This window comes from Danio aesculapii, chromosome 3 (assembly GCF_903798145.1).
Source record: "Danio aesculapii chromosome 3, fDanAes4.1, whole genome shotgun sequence".
In the NCBI taxonomy this organism is placed as follows: Eukaryota; Metazoa; Chordata; class Actinopteri; order Cypriniformes; family Danionidae; genus Danio; species Danio aesculapii.
In genome coordinates, this window is record NC_079437.1 from 34183102 (window position 1) to 34201944 (window position 18843).

At 35.5% G+C, this 18843-nt stretch overlaps 1 protein-coding gene across 2 annotated transcripts in view; it reads left to right on the plus strand.

Annotated features, from left to right (window-relative positions):
- The first annotated feature begins 1660 nt into the window (after positions 1-1660).
- Positions 1661-18843, plus strand: part of ca10b (carbonic anhydrase Xb) — a 57545-nt gene continuing 40362 nt past the window's right edge. For both annotated transcript variants that reach the window (XM_056453814.1, XM_056453813.1), the window contains exons 1-2: positions 1661-2105; positions 9160-9234. In XM_056453814.1, the coding sequence (XP_056309789.1) occupies positions 2048-2105; positions 9160-9234 (133 nt within the window). In that variant the 5' untranslated portion in view covers positions 1661-2047. The remainder of the gene's footprint in view (positions 2106-9159; positions 9235-18843) is intronic.

An 18843-nucleotide genomic window follows, 5' to 3' on the forward strand; every position in this document is an offset into this window, starting at 1 on the left:
TGATTAGAAAATGTTTGTTTTTTACAAGAATGCAATTCAACACATTTCATGTTGACATTTTAACACATTTTGACTTCATTCATTGCTGATTTAAATTTTTTGACAAAAACCTCATAAATCCTAGCTACTTATCATAAATATCATGGTGAAATTTCCCAAATTTAGCAGGGGAAATCATGGAAAACCAAGGACTTAAACCACTCATAAAAATAAGTCAGCATATATAAGTGCTCAGCATATATAAGTACACCCCTCACAAATCTATCTTTTAATTAATATTTTTAATAGAAAGCTATACAATATTATATTTGTGCATATACATTAGATTAGTCAGTACTGAAGCCAAATCTGGAGCTTATCTTACAAAATAACTTACGATAACGGTCCAAAAACTAGAACACCCAAATTTATATGTTGTATAAAATTATTAAATACAAATTTTTTAAAAAAGAGGAAAAATCAAGAGAAGCAAAAAAATTGGAAATATGAAGTTGAAATTTTGTAGTTTGTAATTTCTTTTGCAATATTTTGCTTAAATTTAATTGTATTATCTTTCAATTTCTAAATATGTTTGGTGACTAAAATATTATTTTAATAAATATATCTGTTTAATAAATCTGTTTTGTTTAAATGCACCAAAATACATTGCCTATATTCACTGAGAAATGGGGTGTACTCTATTATGCTGAGCACTGTACACTGTACAAAGACATGTGAGTGTAATTTTCAGGAGTCATCTACATTTCTTGTGGGCCATCCTTATTGTTGAGCTGTTGTATTTCTTTTTATGCTTCCACATTTATCTGTGAGAGGATTTTTGTATGCCCTCACTGAAAATAGCACTGATTTTATTTTATTTTTTCATGCAGACGTTCCGATAGTACCAAAAAAAAAACTATTGCCCAGTCATGACTCACTACTTCATCCATCATATTCGGTTCTTGCTTGATATATTTTTATCTTGCATCAGGTTATATATGAAACAGTCAAAGATTAAAAAAAAAAACCTTACATCTACAGAATGTGAATCGTTGAAAGCAGGACAGTATAGACAGACACACGCACACAAACACTCCTCGCCTATGCAATTGGGACAAGACCTAATCTCAAATTCAGCCTGTTTTATATCTCGCTTTGTAGGTGCTGTAGTGATGGATTCATGTGTGACGTGTACATGTGTATTTTCATGCCCTGATTATTGATTATTATTTTTTTTATAGAGTTTTTGAAATTATTGGGGTCTATGTATTATGGAAATGTGATCACTTGTCTGAAAGTGTCCAATTGTTGTTGATGTCATGATTGTGTGGATATGTTTTCTAAGTTGATTTATTTTTGTATTTAAATGTTTTATAAATTAAGTGAATGTCGTTTACATGTCTAACTTAAACGTTCATTTGTTAAAAAAAGTGATGTGTCAACAGACCTGTGCGCAGCTAAAGGCTGTTTATCGAAGCGTGTGCATTAATTAGCTCTCAAGTAAATAAATAAATAAAGTGAAAGACGACAATTAGGAGTTTTGTCTTTAATACGCGCTCGTGTTACTAATTTGGCAAGTAATGAACAGGAATGTGATGATTTCTAATCCTGTAAAGCCTCACACCAGCAGGAAAGTAATTGCATTAGAGTTTGAATAGATGTCAAAACTAACCGCATTCTCCAGCGAGCGTCACGGGAGCGCGAGCCCCGCCTGCAGAAGGATTAGACCGCGCTAAACCTCAGATCCTCGCGCGCTGTCAGGTAACGCCGCAAACACCGTCCACGACTCAGCCAACAGCACAAACAACGACAAATAAACATACTGGCTCGCTCTCGTTCGTTCGGGGTCTGGACTTGGAAGTTTCCACGCTGTGAACTGTGAAGTGGTTGTCCGTGCAGTACGTTTTGCTAGTGAATCTGCGCGACGGGTCGCGTCTTTTCTGAGGGGACGATGTTCATCATATTTGAGAATGACGGGAGCGCGCGTGTCGGCGACGCTCGCGGGGAATGACGCTTCAGACTTTGACCAAGTGTTATCAAGTTAATTACCTGATGGACTAAATGAAGAATGCCGCACGTTTGGGAGTTCGTTCTGATTCTCAACATTAATGTCATCTTTGTGGAAGGTAAACTGAGCTCGCATTATGAAAACTCACTCTCAGGACGCTTTGGGTGTTTAACTGATTGCATATTTTATATGTTGGCAATACAGCGTCATTTTCATTATGCTAGCAATGCAGATGCATTTTAAGCTACATAATTATTTCATCAAGTATGCTCTTTTATTATTTTGCTGATAACGCAGCGCTGCTTGTATGCTGAAGTGATTTTTAAGTGATTGTTTGTGCACTGCCCTGTGCAGAATAAGCACGATTTGAAGCATGACTAAAATGGTTTGCTCGTTTTAGCAGTTTTAAGTCAAACGCTTTAAAATGGGTTTCACCCTAAACAGGATTGCCTTTTGCTTCTCTGAAAAGTGCCCAGAACCCATCCAAAACCATGTCTACAGAACCAGCTGTGAGACCAGATTGGACCAGACAGCTAGTTTAGGCTGGTGTTTTCTCTTTTTTTTCTCCCTGCAGGGTGGTCATTTGAAAAAAATGAAACGATTTTAAATGGAACATCAGGGATTTGGAGGCAAGAAATTGCTTCCCATAAATTTCATTTCCTGCATGGCTGTGTTGTTTTCTCGTGTTCCTTGCAAAAAAGAAAAAAAAAACTCATTGGTAAGAAAAGAATAGCCAGGGATTAAAATAATATTGATTCAGACCAGATTAAGACAGTTTGCTGGTTTTTGGATTCCCAGCCTGGGCCAGGCTGGTTAGATAGCTGGTAGTCCAGGTGATCAACAAACCTAATAGTGCTGCTGTCACAGTACCACAAATATATCTTATGTTATACAACCTGAAAAACGATACTACGTGGTTTTACTTTAGCATATACACATATATATTTATGAGACAGAATATATTTCATCTGGACAATGTATTATTGAGAATGAACAGTGTTACCAGTTAAATGAAATCTGTGCAAAGTAAATTCATCTAAGCACAGAAACTTAATCTAAAGTAACATTTAAATCACAGATTAATGCTGCTCAAAGGGCGTATTGTATTTACAGTGCAGTTACAATTGCATATATTATGTTGTGTTATTATTAAAATGTAAATACGTTTATTTTAAATATAGATTAATATTTTAATATAGATTAATATGGTAATATAGATTAATATGTATGCTATTCAATGGGAAATTAAAACTAAAATCTAAAATAGCCAGTAGGTGGCAGGAAGTCACAAGGCGGGTTCACACTTCACAGACAATCACCAAATTACAGTACATCACTTCTCAGACATCCTACAACCCAGCAACTGCCTCTACTGCATATTCAGTCGGCAAGAACAGGCGATAACAAATAGGAACATATAACACTGAACCAACAAAATCCAACAAAGTGTATTTTGCCGTCTGGCTTATGTTGTGAATTAGCCTTTAATGATTTAGTCACTATTCATTTATTCAAAAGATTCATTTAACATGTCTGATTCATTCAGGATTCAGGAACAACGTATTTGAGTGTTTTTTGACTTGTTTTAATATTGAGTGTGGCATTTAATCACTGTTTTGCATGATTCGCTCAAAAACAATAATTCATTCTGAGAGAACACAGCTTTGTTTTGCTTAGAGAAAGGGTTCTGCTTATTTAATTTTAAAACGTCTACACCATCAATGTTAAAAAAATCTAAATATAAATTTATGTATTATTTTTAGCTCATTGAATTGTTGTATGAAATCATTTGCATTTACAATCTTGATATTTTTGCCAATAAAAACAACGCTCACTGAAAAAAAAATTCATTAAATTTACATTTTTTTTAAGGTATTTGGTTGCAAACAATTTGTACAGGCTGAATTTAAACAAACACATTTAATTTAGTAAGTTCAACTTAATTAGTTTGTTTAGATTTAGCCCATATGAATTGTTTGCAACCCCTTAATTTTTTTAAGTCCAATCAATCTTTCTTTTCAGTGCTCTTGCTTATGTCATACTACTAAAATATAATGTTATCAATTTTAAAAAGTAAAAGAGCATTTATGCTCCCATTTTTTTAAATTACATAACTTTTCACCGCGAAATGATCTGAAATTTCATGTGTATTTATCGCAAAACACAAAATAACATATATGGTGTGTATTCTACATAGTTATTACTCCATAGGTAACCCAGAAATGCTCATGTTTAATGTTTTGTTAGACATAACAGACACACACATATACTACCATGTTAATGATTCAATCATTTCACATCTACAAGTGTTTTAAAGGTCCAGTATGGCAGTACTGCTGTGGTACCGGTAAACCAGCAGTGCTCAATCCTGTTCCAGGAGATCTACCTTCCTGCAGATTTCAGCTCCAAGCCTGATCAAACACGACTAAACCAACTAAGTCAGATCTGAAGGTGCACTTGGTAATTACAGACAGGTGTGTTTGATCAAGGTTTCAGCTGAACTCCTCAGGAAGGTAGATCTCCAGGAACAGGATTGGGCACCCCTGCGTACTATGGCAATTCAGTTTGACTTTTATTCATTCTCAGGATATGTATTCTTGATATCAACAATTTAGTTCTTAATTAAAAAAAAAAAAAAAAAAAAAAAAAATATATATATATATATATATATATATATATATATATATATATATATATATATATATATATCTACAATTCCATTTTTGATATCAAGATTTGATTGGTTGATATCAACAATTGTATATTCACTAGTTAAATATTTTCATAGGCTGTCATTCAAATGCAGTTGTTAATATCAAGAATTGACTATTGAATTTGAATGACAGCCTATGAGGATATTTAACTGGTGAATATACAATTGTTGATATCAAGAATTGATTTAGTTGAGTGATGTAGTGAGATTTTGTGATGTAACATTAAAAATGCAATGCAAATTGTGCAAATGGGGTGCCGTAGGTAGCACGATCACTTCACAGCAAGAAGGTCGCTGGTTCGAGTCAGCTGGCATTTCTGTGTGGAGTTTGCATGTTCTCCCTGTGTTCCCGTGAGTTTCCTCCGGGTGCTCCAGTTTACCCCACAGTCCAAAGACATGTAGTATAGGTGAATTGGGTAGGCCACACATAGAATGTACTAAGAGCATGCAAGTTGAATTATTTTGCGCTATTAATTGTATTAGTTGTGATCACTATACTGCACCATTGTTTCTCAGTTAGAAAAGAACAGAATTATAACATAAAAATTCCATATACAAAAAATACAAACAACAATAAACTACGCAATGCTACATTCATCATGTCATTACTGAATTTCAAGATTACAGCAAGTGGTTGGCAATTGATGTTGGATGCTCAGAGATGTTCATGTTTTCAGATGCTGAGTTGGTATACATGTTGTACAGGTGTACATTTTATGGCAACATTATCAATGCCTAAACATAATAAATTCCCAGTTCACAAGGTATAATTATGAGCTTGATAATGAAGGTAGAATCTTGTAATTACAACATGGAATGAAGCTACCCGAAGACAAAAAAAATGCACACCTGCATTGAAGAACTTGTGATTAAAAGATATCAATTACATTTTAAATGAGTATAAAAACACTTTATCCTTCTAACTTTGAAGAGAAAAATGCAGACATCAGACGAGAATGAAACTTGGTATTGTGCATCCAGTGGGCTTACGGCTAGTTTCGACAGCTTTTGTTTCATCAGAATCCACAGTGCTTTTCATCTTTGGCCATTTTTTTCCTCAAACCTGATCTGTTTCTAATGAGTACAAACATTGTATTGTAATTTCAAACAATAAACTGCTTTTCATCACTTGGAAAAATAAAATAGCGACACTTAAAAGACAACAACCAAATGCTAGAGGAGAGTATGAAAAATCGATGCAGAGAAGTTGTCAGTGAGTCATGAGCCTCAGAGTAAAGCTCATCTAGAGTCTGCGAGGTTTTTCAACACCATTGAAGTTTCCAGTTTGTTTTGGCAGTCCTGGTTTTGACGTCATCCTTCCTCTAGGGGATGGGCATCTATAAAACACAAAAACAAGTTAGATCTTCAAAGAGTGGGCTCTATAAGCATGAAGGGTCTGTACAGAAAAGCCCTCATATGTTTGAACAGGTCATTGAAATTTTTTAAAATATTATTATTTTGATCAAAGACATGGAACATCAGCAATTTTTGTTCATTGTTTGAAATTGTACCTTCCATCTATCCAAATGCAATTTTAATACCGTGTCTGCTCTACCAAATGGTTAACCATGTTTTTACTGTTCTAAATAATGACTTCCAGCTGCAACCCATCACTGGGAAACACCCATACACTCTCATTCACACACAGACACTACAGACAATTTAGCCTACCCAATTCACCTATAGGACATGTCTTTGGACTTGTGGTGGAAACCGGAGCACCTAAAGGAAACCCATGCGAACATGGGGCGAACATGCAAACTCCACACAGAAACGCCAACTGATCCCGCCAAGGCTCGAACCAGCGACCTTCTTGCTTTTAAAGTCATTTAAAGAATGACTGTTTTAAACAATGGTTTACACACACAGCGTTGTTGGTTTACAAAATAATCAAACAAACATAATCCTGTTTGCACAACTACACTTGATATTGGTTTTATTGTAAAAAAACAAACAAACAAAAAAACATGTTAAATGAGAATCTGAAATATTTTACAGTATGACATACTTCAAAAAATTAGGTTTGGCATTCAAAAATTTTTTATTTTGATTGTTTTTCAATAAATTAGTCTTATACTTCATATTTTCTAGTTTTTCAGTATATGTATTAATTTCAGTGCATTTACCATAAACCGACATATCAACCATTTAGTAGAGGTTGATATTTTAGAAATTATGGGATGCATTGAGTGTGTTAACTATAGCGACATTAAGAGTTAAGAAAGAAAAAAAACTTCTTGGTGGGGCAGTTAAAGGGTTAATTCAGTGGCATTTTATTCCTTTCACGGAAGTAAGATATTGTGACCAGCAGTAGTGGAAAGAGGACTGAAATTTTTTCTTAGGTAAAAGTACCTTTACTTGCCCAAAAATGTAGTGCAAGTAGAGTAAAAGTATCTTTTGTAAATATTAAGTACTCAAAAGTAGTGAGTATTACACTGTGAAAAGCTGATGCATTTACATGTAATTCGTGGATGTGTGTAAACATAACATTCTATAATGCATTTAGTTATTGCCCAACAGGCACACAATGTCATAAGACGTTAATATTAGGTTAGATTTGAGTTGTGACATCAGGTGACCAAAATTCGATGTTTAGCCAACGTCTAGAACATTATTTTGATGTCCAATAACGATGTCAAATGACGTTGATATATGGTTGATTTTAGGTTTTTAGAAAGTGACTAAAATCCAACGTCATATTGACATCAAATACTGACATTTATTCATCAGGTATGGCAACCAAAATCCACCATCTGATAGACGTCAAAGTGGTACCGTCCACACAACGTCAAGCTGTAACATCATTAGACGTTGATATTTGGTTGATTTTTGGTTGGACATTGACGTCGGCCTGATGTTGAGTTCTGACATCAACCCGATTTTCATTTCCAAACAAAATGTAACATCCCCACGATGTTGAGGTATAACATCAATCTGGTGTCATGTTGACGTCTTGTGCCTGCTGGGTGTTTAAGGCCTTTTTGGTCATCATACAGTAAACATCCAACATCTTCTCATCAGTGACCTGCATCAAAACAGTATCTTGGTTAATGTGTGTAAAGATTTTGGACACCTTCTTGGAAACTTTTAATGCTTGCAAATAATTTACTGTATTTAGAAATCGCCCATGTCTTGAGGTAGTTCATTATGATGTGATTTACCTTCTATGTGCAATTTGATTGGACAAGAATCACAGGGCAGATTTTTCTAATCCCCATAGACAAGAAAAAAATTATTACTGCAGGTTGAAGGAAAGTAGTGGAGTAAAAGTACCAATACTGCACTAAAAATATACTCAAGGGAAAGTAAAAGTACACATCTTTAAAACTACTTAGTAAATTGCAATTCCTGTGAAAAACGTCTCAATTACAGTAGTTTGAATATTTGTAATTTGTTACTTTACACCACTGGTTACAGGCTGTTTAAATACTGTCTGTGGCTGTTTTTTTGTTCATTATAGGTCATGAAAATTCAGCCTTTTAGTCAGGGAAATTTGAAGTTTGGCCTTGAGTAGGAACCCTGAGTGTGGACGACGTCTGCGAGATAAAAGAAATAAAAACCCTCAAACCACCTGGTTTAAAACCAGGTTTAGTTTCCTCATTCCGACCAATAATATCAAAGTGACTCAAGCATGTCAAAAACTTGTGGTGTAAAGTAATGTAAGCGGCTTTTTATGTTCCGTTCGATATCCCACAGTGCACACAGGGAGCCTCGCACAACTGAGAGGATATATTGGTAGCGGGACGCCATTCGAGTGTCAGCATTTCCTGAATCTCTCGCCGTATGAATCTCAGCACCTGCGCTTACTGCAAATCCATGCCTCTCGATGCTCAGAGGTACTGCAGCGACTCATGTAAGAGTGCCAGCTTTCTCATATCTCAGATACAGATGTCGATAAATTGGGGTGGAAGCAAATTGGGCTGCAATCCTCCACCCCGCTCATGACGGGCACATCAAAGCGACCTGGCTTGAGAGTAGAGCCGTGGTGTGGTGTATTAAAGAGCAGCCCTGAGTGCTTGACTTGGCAGTGGATATGATGCAAGCCGCAGCCCGAAGCCAGAGGGAGAGAGGTGAGGGGAATAGTGATGTGAGATAACAGAGTGAATTCTGAATGCTGGAGTCTGCTGCCTCTGTGACCTACTTTCAGCTCCGCCGACAGGGCCCAGAGCACAGATCCAGGATGCATCTGTCGTCATAACACACACAAATGCGCATATATTTTTTTATTTGCACGCAATTAAGCGGCGCGTTAGGCAAATGTTGATTTTTTCAATTTGCATGCTCCGATATATATTTTTATTTTTTTTAAAAAATGCACCTTGAAGCATAAGAGACAGCTTCATGCACTCATTTGACAGCAGAAAGTTGTCTCCGCGGGGAGCTGGGGTCTATTACAGGTGTGACTGTATTTTCAAAGAGCCGTGGGTGAGTGATGTGTGAATCTCTTCTCTTTCCGCAGCACAGCCAGTGTCATCAAAGCTGCACGATGGTTGGTGGGCATACAAAGATGTTGTCCAGGGGAGCTTTATACCAGGTAAGCCTTTCCAAAAAAGAAAAGAAAACAGTGTGAGACTATGCCGAATGTGTCTTGTCGAGAGTCACGCTGCCTCGGTAAGATATGCGTGGATCACCTGCTTTATTCGCAGAGGATTTGCCTGTTGACTTATAGCAGATGAAACTCCAGGGTGCCACTGAATTTGATTCTGTTTGATTCACACGTTTAATGTATATATATGCGGTGAGAAGGAGGTGGATTTTGCTCAGAAGAGTGTGAAAGGGTATTTAACAGTACTTTGCACATGCTGCATTATAATCGAGGGCTTAATTGGGAGGTTTAAAGTGCTTGCATTTCAAAACTTACATTGATGCTTTCAAGGTTGTTGTATTATGCATGGAAAACAGAGTTTTTTGAAGGTGAACTGTAAAGCTGAGGTGTGGAAGTTTTGGGTGTCACTGAATGGAAATTTCTGTAAAACAAATGATTGTTTGAAGTTTCCCTGACACAGGGAAGTAGGAGCGGATTTAACCAATAAGTGAGGTAAGCGGCTGCTTATGGCCCTAGGAAATCTGAGGACCCCCAAATAAATACATAGAATTATAAATTATATCTATGAATTATATTGTTTATTAAATTTACCCATAAAACATCGTTTTTTTAATCATATTTTGTATGTCAAGGGTCTAAAAATTTTAATTTGTGTCCCCCACCCTCAATCTTGGACCAGTTCAGCAGTCAAATCAGTAAAGATTTAGTTTTAAAAAGGAAATAGTTCATTTACTACTTTTAGTTGTGAATTCATTTTAAGAAATTAAATCAAAAGTTTTACAAGCTGTTACAAGACGCTTTACATTCATACATTCATTTTTGTTTAGTCCCTTTATTAATCTGGGATTGCCACAGCGGAAGGAACCGCCAACTTATCCAGCATATGTTTTTTACTCAGCGGATGCCCTTCCAGCTCCAACCCATCACTGGGAAACATCCATACACAGTCATTCACACACATACACTACGGACAATTTAGCTTACCCAATTCACCTATAGCGCATGTCTTTGGACTTGTGGGGTAAACCAGAGCATTTGGAGAAAACCCAACACGCCAACATGGGGAGAACATGCAAACTCCACACAGAAATCCCAACTAACCCAGCCGAAGCTCAAACCTGCGACCTTCTTGCTTTGAGTCAATTGTGCTACCCACTGTGCCACTGTCATGCTAATGCTTTACATGTTATTATTATTTTGCATTAGGATAAAATGTAGAAAAGGACATCGAGTAATATAAGAAACAGCAAATAAAGTACAAAATGTGCATTTTAAAACTTTTGGGCCTCATGGCTAGATTTGCTTAGGGCCCCAAAATCCCTAAATCTGCCCCTGTGACATAGTAACACTTGAAGCCTGCATTTATAATGCAACAGTACTCTTAATGTATCATGATGCTTGCAAAATACTGTATAAACAACATTAAAATGTGTTTGTATCATCTTATGAATAATTTTGATGATAGTAAAAATACTGAACATAATTTTTTTATGCAGCGGCACGGTGGCTCAGTGTAGCACTGTTGCCTCACAGCAAGAAGGTCGCTGGTTCAAGCCCCAGCTGGGCCAGTTGGCATTTCTGTGTGGAGTTTGCATGTTCTCCCCATGTTCTTGTGTGTTTCTGTAGGGTGCTCCAGTTTCCCCCACAGTCTAAAGACATGCTATAGGTGAATTGGATGAATTAAATTGTTCGTGGTGTATGAGCGTGTGGGTGTTTCCCAGTACTGGTCTGCGGCTGAAGGAAAATGAATGAATGAATGAATATTTTTATGCAAGATAAAATGGATTTGCATCATATATCCCACAGTTTAATATCTTTGAATTGTTTTTTAAAGATCTGCAACAGTATTTTACTGCTTAAAGTGGCAAAAGCAAAGTTTTTTAATCATATTAAAAGCTTTATTAAGTGGTCTTTATAGGTAACAATTTAGTATGGGATAAATTCTTTTAGCTAATTAATTGTTAGCTTACATTTTTGTGGTTTATTCACACTTATTAATGTTTTTGCTGTATGACCATATTCTATGTCCTTTAACTTAATGCTTAAATTACTTGCATGCTACAGTACAACAACTTAATCACTAACTATTAATAATGAAATAAAGCAGTACATTTGCAATTTATTGAGGAAAATGTCACAGTTAATAATAAATATGTGCTCCCTGTTCTAAAGTGTTATGTGCAATATTTATGAGTGACAGTTGTGAGCTTTTAGTAAAGAAACAAAAGATGTTTCCAGCCATAAGATATCATGAAGTGGTTATAATAAACTTCACATGAGGTAAGTCATAATGCAAATTATTTTAATCATTACTTTGTCATTTTTATCAGTACCAAAACATAAAGTTCAATCTCATTTTATGAAATACTTTCAGTTATATTTAGAAGTTTATAATAAAAGCACATCTAATTAGTGTTGTTATTTTTGCACAATTTATTACTTATTTTTTGTTATTGTTCTGAAAATAAGCAGGGATACATTTAAATATACAATATAAACAAGTATTCATGCATTTATGCATTATTCATCCATCATAATGCATAAATAATACTTTTTTAACATACTGCTGTTATTATTATTTATGAGGTGGCTTCATAGAAAGTGTTACCAGTTGTTTTAAAGAAGGTCATTGTATTTAGCAAATTCATCAAAAGGTACTAAGAAATCAATTTTTTTATATACATTTATTAGCCCCCCTTTGAGTTTTATTTTCTTTTTTTTAATATTTCCCAAATGATGTTTAACAGAGCAAGGAAATTTTCAAAGTATATCTGATAATATTTTTTTCCTCTGGAGAAAGTCTTATTTGTTTTATTTCGGCTAGAATAAAAGCACTAATTAACCTAGTTAAGCCTTTAAATGTCACTTTAAGCTATGTAAGTATCTTGAAAAATATCTAGTAAAATATTATTTACTGTCATCATGACAAAGATAAAATAAATCAGTTATTAGAGATGAGTTATTAAAACTATTATGTTTAGAAATGTTGAAGAAATCTTCTCTCTGTTAAACAGAAATTAGGCGAATAATTCAGGGGAGCTAATAATTCCGACTTCAACTTTATATAGATTTCAAATGTGTTTTGAACATGCTTTCACAGAAAAATACTAATAATAAATCGACTGATCAATCAACATTCGAATTTCTGAAGGATTCAGCTTTGTATGTCACATCGTAAATTATTATTATTAAAATTGTTATGTAAATGGCAATAAAATCCTAAATATTACTGTAGTCCTTGTGAGTATCTGAGTATCAGATATGTTCAGAAACATTGGCTCATATTGTTTATGCTTTTAAATACCTCTCTGAGCATTTTCTGCCACAGAATCTGCAGAATTCTGCAGGAATGGAATCCGACATTGTCATCATAGTCAAATTAGTCAAAATATTTAAGAGTTGAGCCTGCAAGAGCAGAACACTGTGAGCGCTGGATGAATTAATTTTCCACATATCTTGTTCGGCGGGCACAGATCCCGTGTGGGCCTGGTTATAGCTTAATCTATTTTTACAGCTTGTGGTCTCAACTGATTAATGCTTACTATTGAAGCAGAGGTCTGAGACTCTTTATGAGTTTTATACGAAGTACTTAATTATGTAGTCAGTCAGGGTAATGTATGTAACCAGCAAAGAAGTCCTTTGAACACTGACAAGGGCTATAATGGTATTTCATATCCAGTATGCTTAAAAACTTTTAATAAAAAGATATCTATAAGGGACAGAACCATAGAATGAAGAAACGTCTTTATATTTCCAAAAAAATTAATGCTTGATCTGCTTACAAGGACGGAATGTGGTGCACCATCAATCATAGTTGTAGGGGATATCAAGAAAGCCCTATAGCAACTCATAAATATATGTATTACACATAAATTTACCTCTTTATTAAGCGTTCTAGGAGGCAGAAAAACTCTCTGGATTTATATTGTGCAAATGTCCTTGAGACTTAAAAAGGACTGTGAAAGAAAGAAGATGAGAAAGCATTGAAAGAGCGAGCGTCATCCGTTTCCCAGACATGTTGGATTCATCTCAAAAACATCCTTTTGCTTGTCCAAATGGTTTGAGAATACTAAAGGCGACGGTTTAGTAGTAATCTTTTTAACTTTAGTGTTTGCCTTAAGCGCTTGTGACACTTGTCAAAGAATATGCAGCTAAGCCTGATGTGTAATCTGCCAGACATACATTAGCTTGAATGAAGTGCCATTTCTTCACCTTCAAGTAAAATGGAAACACTTTACTTGAAGGGGGTGCTCATAACACTGTCGTAAAATCTTTAAAAATCATGACACATGTCATAAATGTGATTTTATGCATTCTTATCATTACCTCAGTTATGTCATTGTTGCAACATAGGCTCATTCTGAATACGTAGCCCTATATACAATTCTGGATTATGTAGCCAGAAGTACGTATGCTGCATTACATCCTTAAAACGAATGCTACAGGGTTGTATGACGCCGTTTCGAGCCTACCAGCTGACCACTTACCTTCGCATGGATGACTTTCACGCTGTTACCAGTTTGTCTGGTAGCTTGCCATGTACGTCGACAGACTTGAGACACAGAGAGGAGTTGACCACAACAGGGTTTGAGTCCGGTAAAGAATGGTTCCAGAAAGCAGGTAAGACAAAAACAGAAGCCAAAAAATAAAAGAAACAAGTAAATAGCAGGGTGAGAATGTGGTAATATCTGAAAAACTTTGTAAAAATCAGACAAGGGCTTTTCTTTTTCTGGATTTCTTTTTTTGAAACTGTTGGTTGGGTTTAGGGAAAGGGGTGGTCGGGTCAATTGGTGCCTTAGAAAACACTATTGGTTGAGTTTAGGAAAGGAGGAGGGTGGGTCAGTCGATCAGTCAGTTGATCGGTCAGTCAGTCAGTCAGTCAGTCAGTCAGTCAGTCAGTCAGCCAGTCAGTCAACAGTGGCCTCTGGTGGATTTATGCATGAACAGCAGGCGCGAACGGCACTCGCAAGAGTAATTTGAGATCTGAAAAAGTGTACTGCTGTTCTCATGTAAATCTACCAGAGGCGCTGACAAATGACTGACTGACTGATTAACTGACCGATGCCCCCACCCTCCCCCTTCCCTAAACCCAACCAATAGTATTTTTAAAAGCAATCGATAAAATAGGTTTGGTTTAGGGAAAGGGGAGCGTGGGTCAGCCGATCGTTCGCTCAGTCAGTCAGAAAGTCTGTCAAAAAGTGAGTGGACAGCGGCCTCTAGTGGGATTACGCGAGAACAGCAGGCACGAATGGCACTCGTGAGGGAAACTTGAGATCTCGAAAAGTGTACACTGCGACCTCTGGCGTATTGCGAAAACAAAAACTGCAGAAAAACGTGCCGCCGGGACGTATTTGGCGGTCTCCAGAAACGTCCGTGGAGGTACGTTTTCAGAATGAGCCTGGGTTGGTATTTGCTTATGTTAAGTTGTCATAACAAAGACGCTTCAAGCAATGTGATCTTTGCATTTAAAAAGACATAACAGTGCGAATGACATTTAATGGCATTTGTCATAAGCATGCATAATATCTACTTTAAATTAATGTGTCATGTAATGATTATAAAGGTGTCATTACAGTCTTATGAACACCCCTTCAAGAAAAGTGTTACCAAAAAACAATTAGTATCATGGTTTTCCTTTGGTCAGACTAAAAGAATCCCACCCCCTAACTGATGTCATTGGTTTACCCACTGGTTAATGGATTGTGATTGGATGATCTAACAAAATAGTGTTTTGCAATCACTGGACTGACTTCAGAGACAGTTTATACACTTTGCAGCTAAATCAGCTTTACAAATTGGCTTCTTATAGCTGCCGCTGCTTATTACGCTCCAATAATAAGAAAAGATTACACACACATGAGTTTTAAATGCCTTTATGATTAATTCATAATGCTTACAACCAGAATAAAATGTAACCCTTAGTCACTCTGATCATGTCAGACACACAAATTAACTTTCATATCTTACAATTAAAAGTTAAGGAGGATGAAACTCTTTTTCGTTATGCAACTTTGTCCTATCAGTTGAATGCAATGTCTCATGTAGCCTCATGATTGACATGTATTGGCTATATTCAGTCATGGGCTTCCATTCGCACCAGTGAGATGTTTTTTAAAGCGTGCATATTCATGAATGAATATTTTCCATCTTGTTTTTTTGGCATGGGCTCATTATATGCTTGTATAGCTGTGGCTGGTTGTTTCCACATTGTTAATTGCATGAGAACATCTCTTCTGTTCTCCTGAGAGTTCCCGAAGCTGATATAAAAGATGTTCTGCTTTGAAATGCATGTTGAAAACTCATCTAGGCTTACGTAAAAACAACATGTGTTAAATTTTGCAAGCAGAATCAGAGAGAAAGTGAGTGTGAGTTTATTTTGCGTTCAAAAGTTTGGGGTCAGTAAGTTTTGTTTAAAAGAGTTTGTTACTTTTAGTCAGAAAGCATGCGTTAAATAAATCAAGCACAAAGTTATAGTAAAAAAATACTATTAATCAAATATTCCTTACAGAAAAAAATACAATTTACAAATTAAAAGTAAAAAGTAGGGTATTTTTTACACTGATGATAATAATAATAATAATAATAATAATAATAATAATAATAATAATAATAATAATAATAATAATAACTATTTTTTATTATTATTATTATTATATATTACTATTATATATTATTATTATGATTATTACATTTTAGTCTTACATAATATATCATTCATTCATTCATTTTCTTTTCAGCTTAGTCCCTTTATTAATCTGAGATCGCCACAGCGGAATCTTATCCAGCACATGTTTTACGTAGTGGATGTCCTTTCAGCCGCAACCCATCTCTGGAGGAAAACATCCATACACACTCATTCACACTCATACATTACAAACAATTTAGCCTACCCAATCCACCTGTACAGCATGTCTGGACTGTGGGGGAAACCGGAGCACCTGGAGGAAACCCACATGAACGCAGAGAGAACATGCAAACTCCATACAGAAACGCCAACTGACCTAGCCATGGCTCGAACCAGCGACCTTCTTGCTGTGAGGTGAGAGCACTATCTACTGCGCCACTGCATCGCCACATATTATTATTATAATAATATATTACTATTATTATTATTATTATTATTATTATTATTATTATTATTATTATTTTATGGGCAACATGTTGTCTCTGTGGTTAGCACTGTGGCCTCACAGCAAGAAGGTTGCTAGTTCAAGTCCCAGCTGGTTCAGTTGGCATTTCTGTGTGGACTTTGCATGTTCTTCCTGTGTCTCCTCCGGTTGCTCCGGTTTTCCCCACAGTCCAAACACTATAGGTGAATTGGATTAAATAAATTGCCCATAGTGTATGAGTGTGTGTGAATTTAAGAGTGTATAGGTGTTTCCCAGTACTGGGTTGTGGCTGGATCCGCTGAGTAAAACATGACAGATTAGTTAGCGATTCATTCCGCTGTGGTCTCCTGATGAATAAGGGTAGAATTAATGAATTAATTATTATTATTATATGATGAAGGATCAAATGATGCTGAAAATCAAAACTACAACAATGATTTTAAGTACAATAATCATTTAAGAACAATCATAGACATAGTGAGTCATATTATTGTCACAGCAAGGCCAGGTTCTTCCCACTCCCAATTACATTATTCACCCCGCTCACAGTCACGCCAATCAGCATGATCTCCATCACCTGAGTTCTAATCACTCCCGCACCTGCATGCCATCCCCAGTCATCACTCCAGACTCATAAAAAACCCTGCACTCCGCTTCACAAGAAGGACAAACTCTTATTGCTATTAGTCGGGCCAGACAGAATCTGCCAATTTTTTGCTATTTCTGATTTTTTTGTAAAAAAGCTGAGAATTTATGCAGAATGATTTTGTAAGTATCACAACTACAAACTTAATATACAGTTGAAGTCAGAATTATTAGCCCCCCTTTCATTTTTATTATTTTTTAATTTTTTAAATGTTTCCCAAATGATGGGGGGGGCTAATAATTCTAACTTCAACTGTATAGTTATTTTTCGATTGTCTACAGAACAAACCATGACATGCCTAATTACACTAACCTGCCTAGTTAACCTAATTAACCTAGTTAAGCCTTCAAATGTCACTTTAAGCTGTATAGAAGTATCTTAAAAATATCTAGTAAAATATTATTTACTGTCATCATGGCAAAGAAAAAAATAAATCAGTGATTAGAAATGAGCTATTAAAACTATTATGCTTAGAAATGTTGAAAAATCTTCTCTCTAACAGAAATTGGGGGAAAAAAATAAAAAATAATACATTTTAATATTTATTTAATGTTTACAATGCAAATCCTATTAGATCCACTTATTTTGGTAAACAAAGCAAGTCTCTAAGATAATATAACTACTAAAAGACAGAAAATATTACTTTACAATCTGTATTGTAAATAATATTATTGATATTATATCACAATAATATTAGTGAAATTAAATTAAAAACTAAATAAATATAAATTTACACATTTACACAGGTAAATACATAGACTCAATTAATGGCTAAAAATCTGGATTTCTGTGCATGCAGATTCCGTGTGGGCCTACCTATTAGCAATCTTACCTTGTGTGGTCCAGTTTATCTACAGTGTCTGCATCTCTCCTCCTAGTGTGGTTTCCCACACTCTCAGAAATAAAGGTACGCGAGCTGTCACTGGGGTTGGTACTCATTTGTACTTGAACTACACTGAACTACACTGTTCCTATTTACTATGACCCTTTATGTGAAGCTGCTTTGACACAAGCTACATTGTATAAGCGCTATACAAATAAAGGTGAATTGTACCTAAAAGGTCCATAATAATACATCTAGGGTACATATTAGTACCTAAAAAGAACAAAAGTGTTCCTCTTAAATTTTTTAGGTACTAATGTGTACTTTTGAGGTACAAATATGGACCCTTTAAGTACAAATATGTACCTCTTGAAAAGGTACCACCCCAGTGACAATTCGTGCACCTTTATTTCTGAGAGTGCACCTGGTTGTGTGTCTCCTGATCTCCTCTGTGTCCATTCCACACCATCAGTCTTCTGTTTATTCCATCTTGGTCCACTGCTCATCCACCTGCAAGATAAAGACTTCATTTGTTGCCATATTTACCTGTCTACATCACCTTACAATAAACTCATTCATACTCACAGTTCTGGTCTCAGTATTGTACAGTATTTCAAATGATTAAATATGTCCTGTTGACATTTAAAACCAAGTAGTTTAAAGGATAGTGACAAAATAAACATTTAAATCGACAATTAATTAGTATTTTGGGCTGCACTCTGACCCTTAAATAGAGTCTTTAAATATACAATCAAATGATTATTGCTCTAAACATGCCTAAGAAGTTTTTTGGTAAATAAACTGTTACTCTAATTAACCTTTAGTCTACTGTAAATCATGGTAAAATGTGTGAAAATTATTATTTTTGCTCAGATAAGAATATATTAAAAATAAACAGGACATATTTGTAATGTGTATATATATAGAGTCTATTATTTTGATGCTTAAAACCCCCTTTCACTTAGACAGGATAATCTTTCACAGTGTTGCTGATGGTTTTACTGCTTTTAATCAGTTAA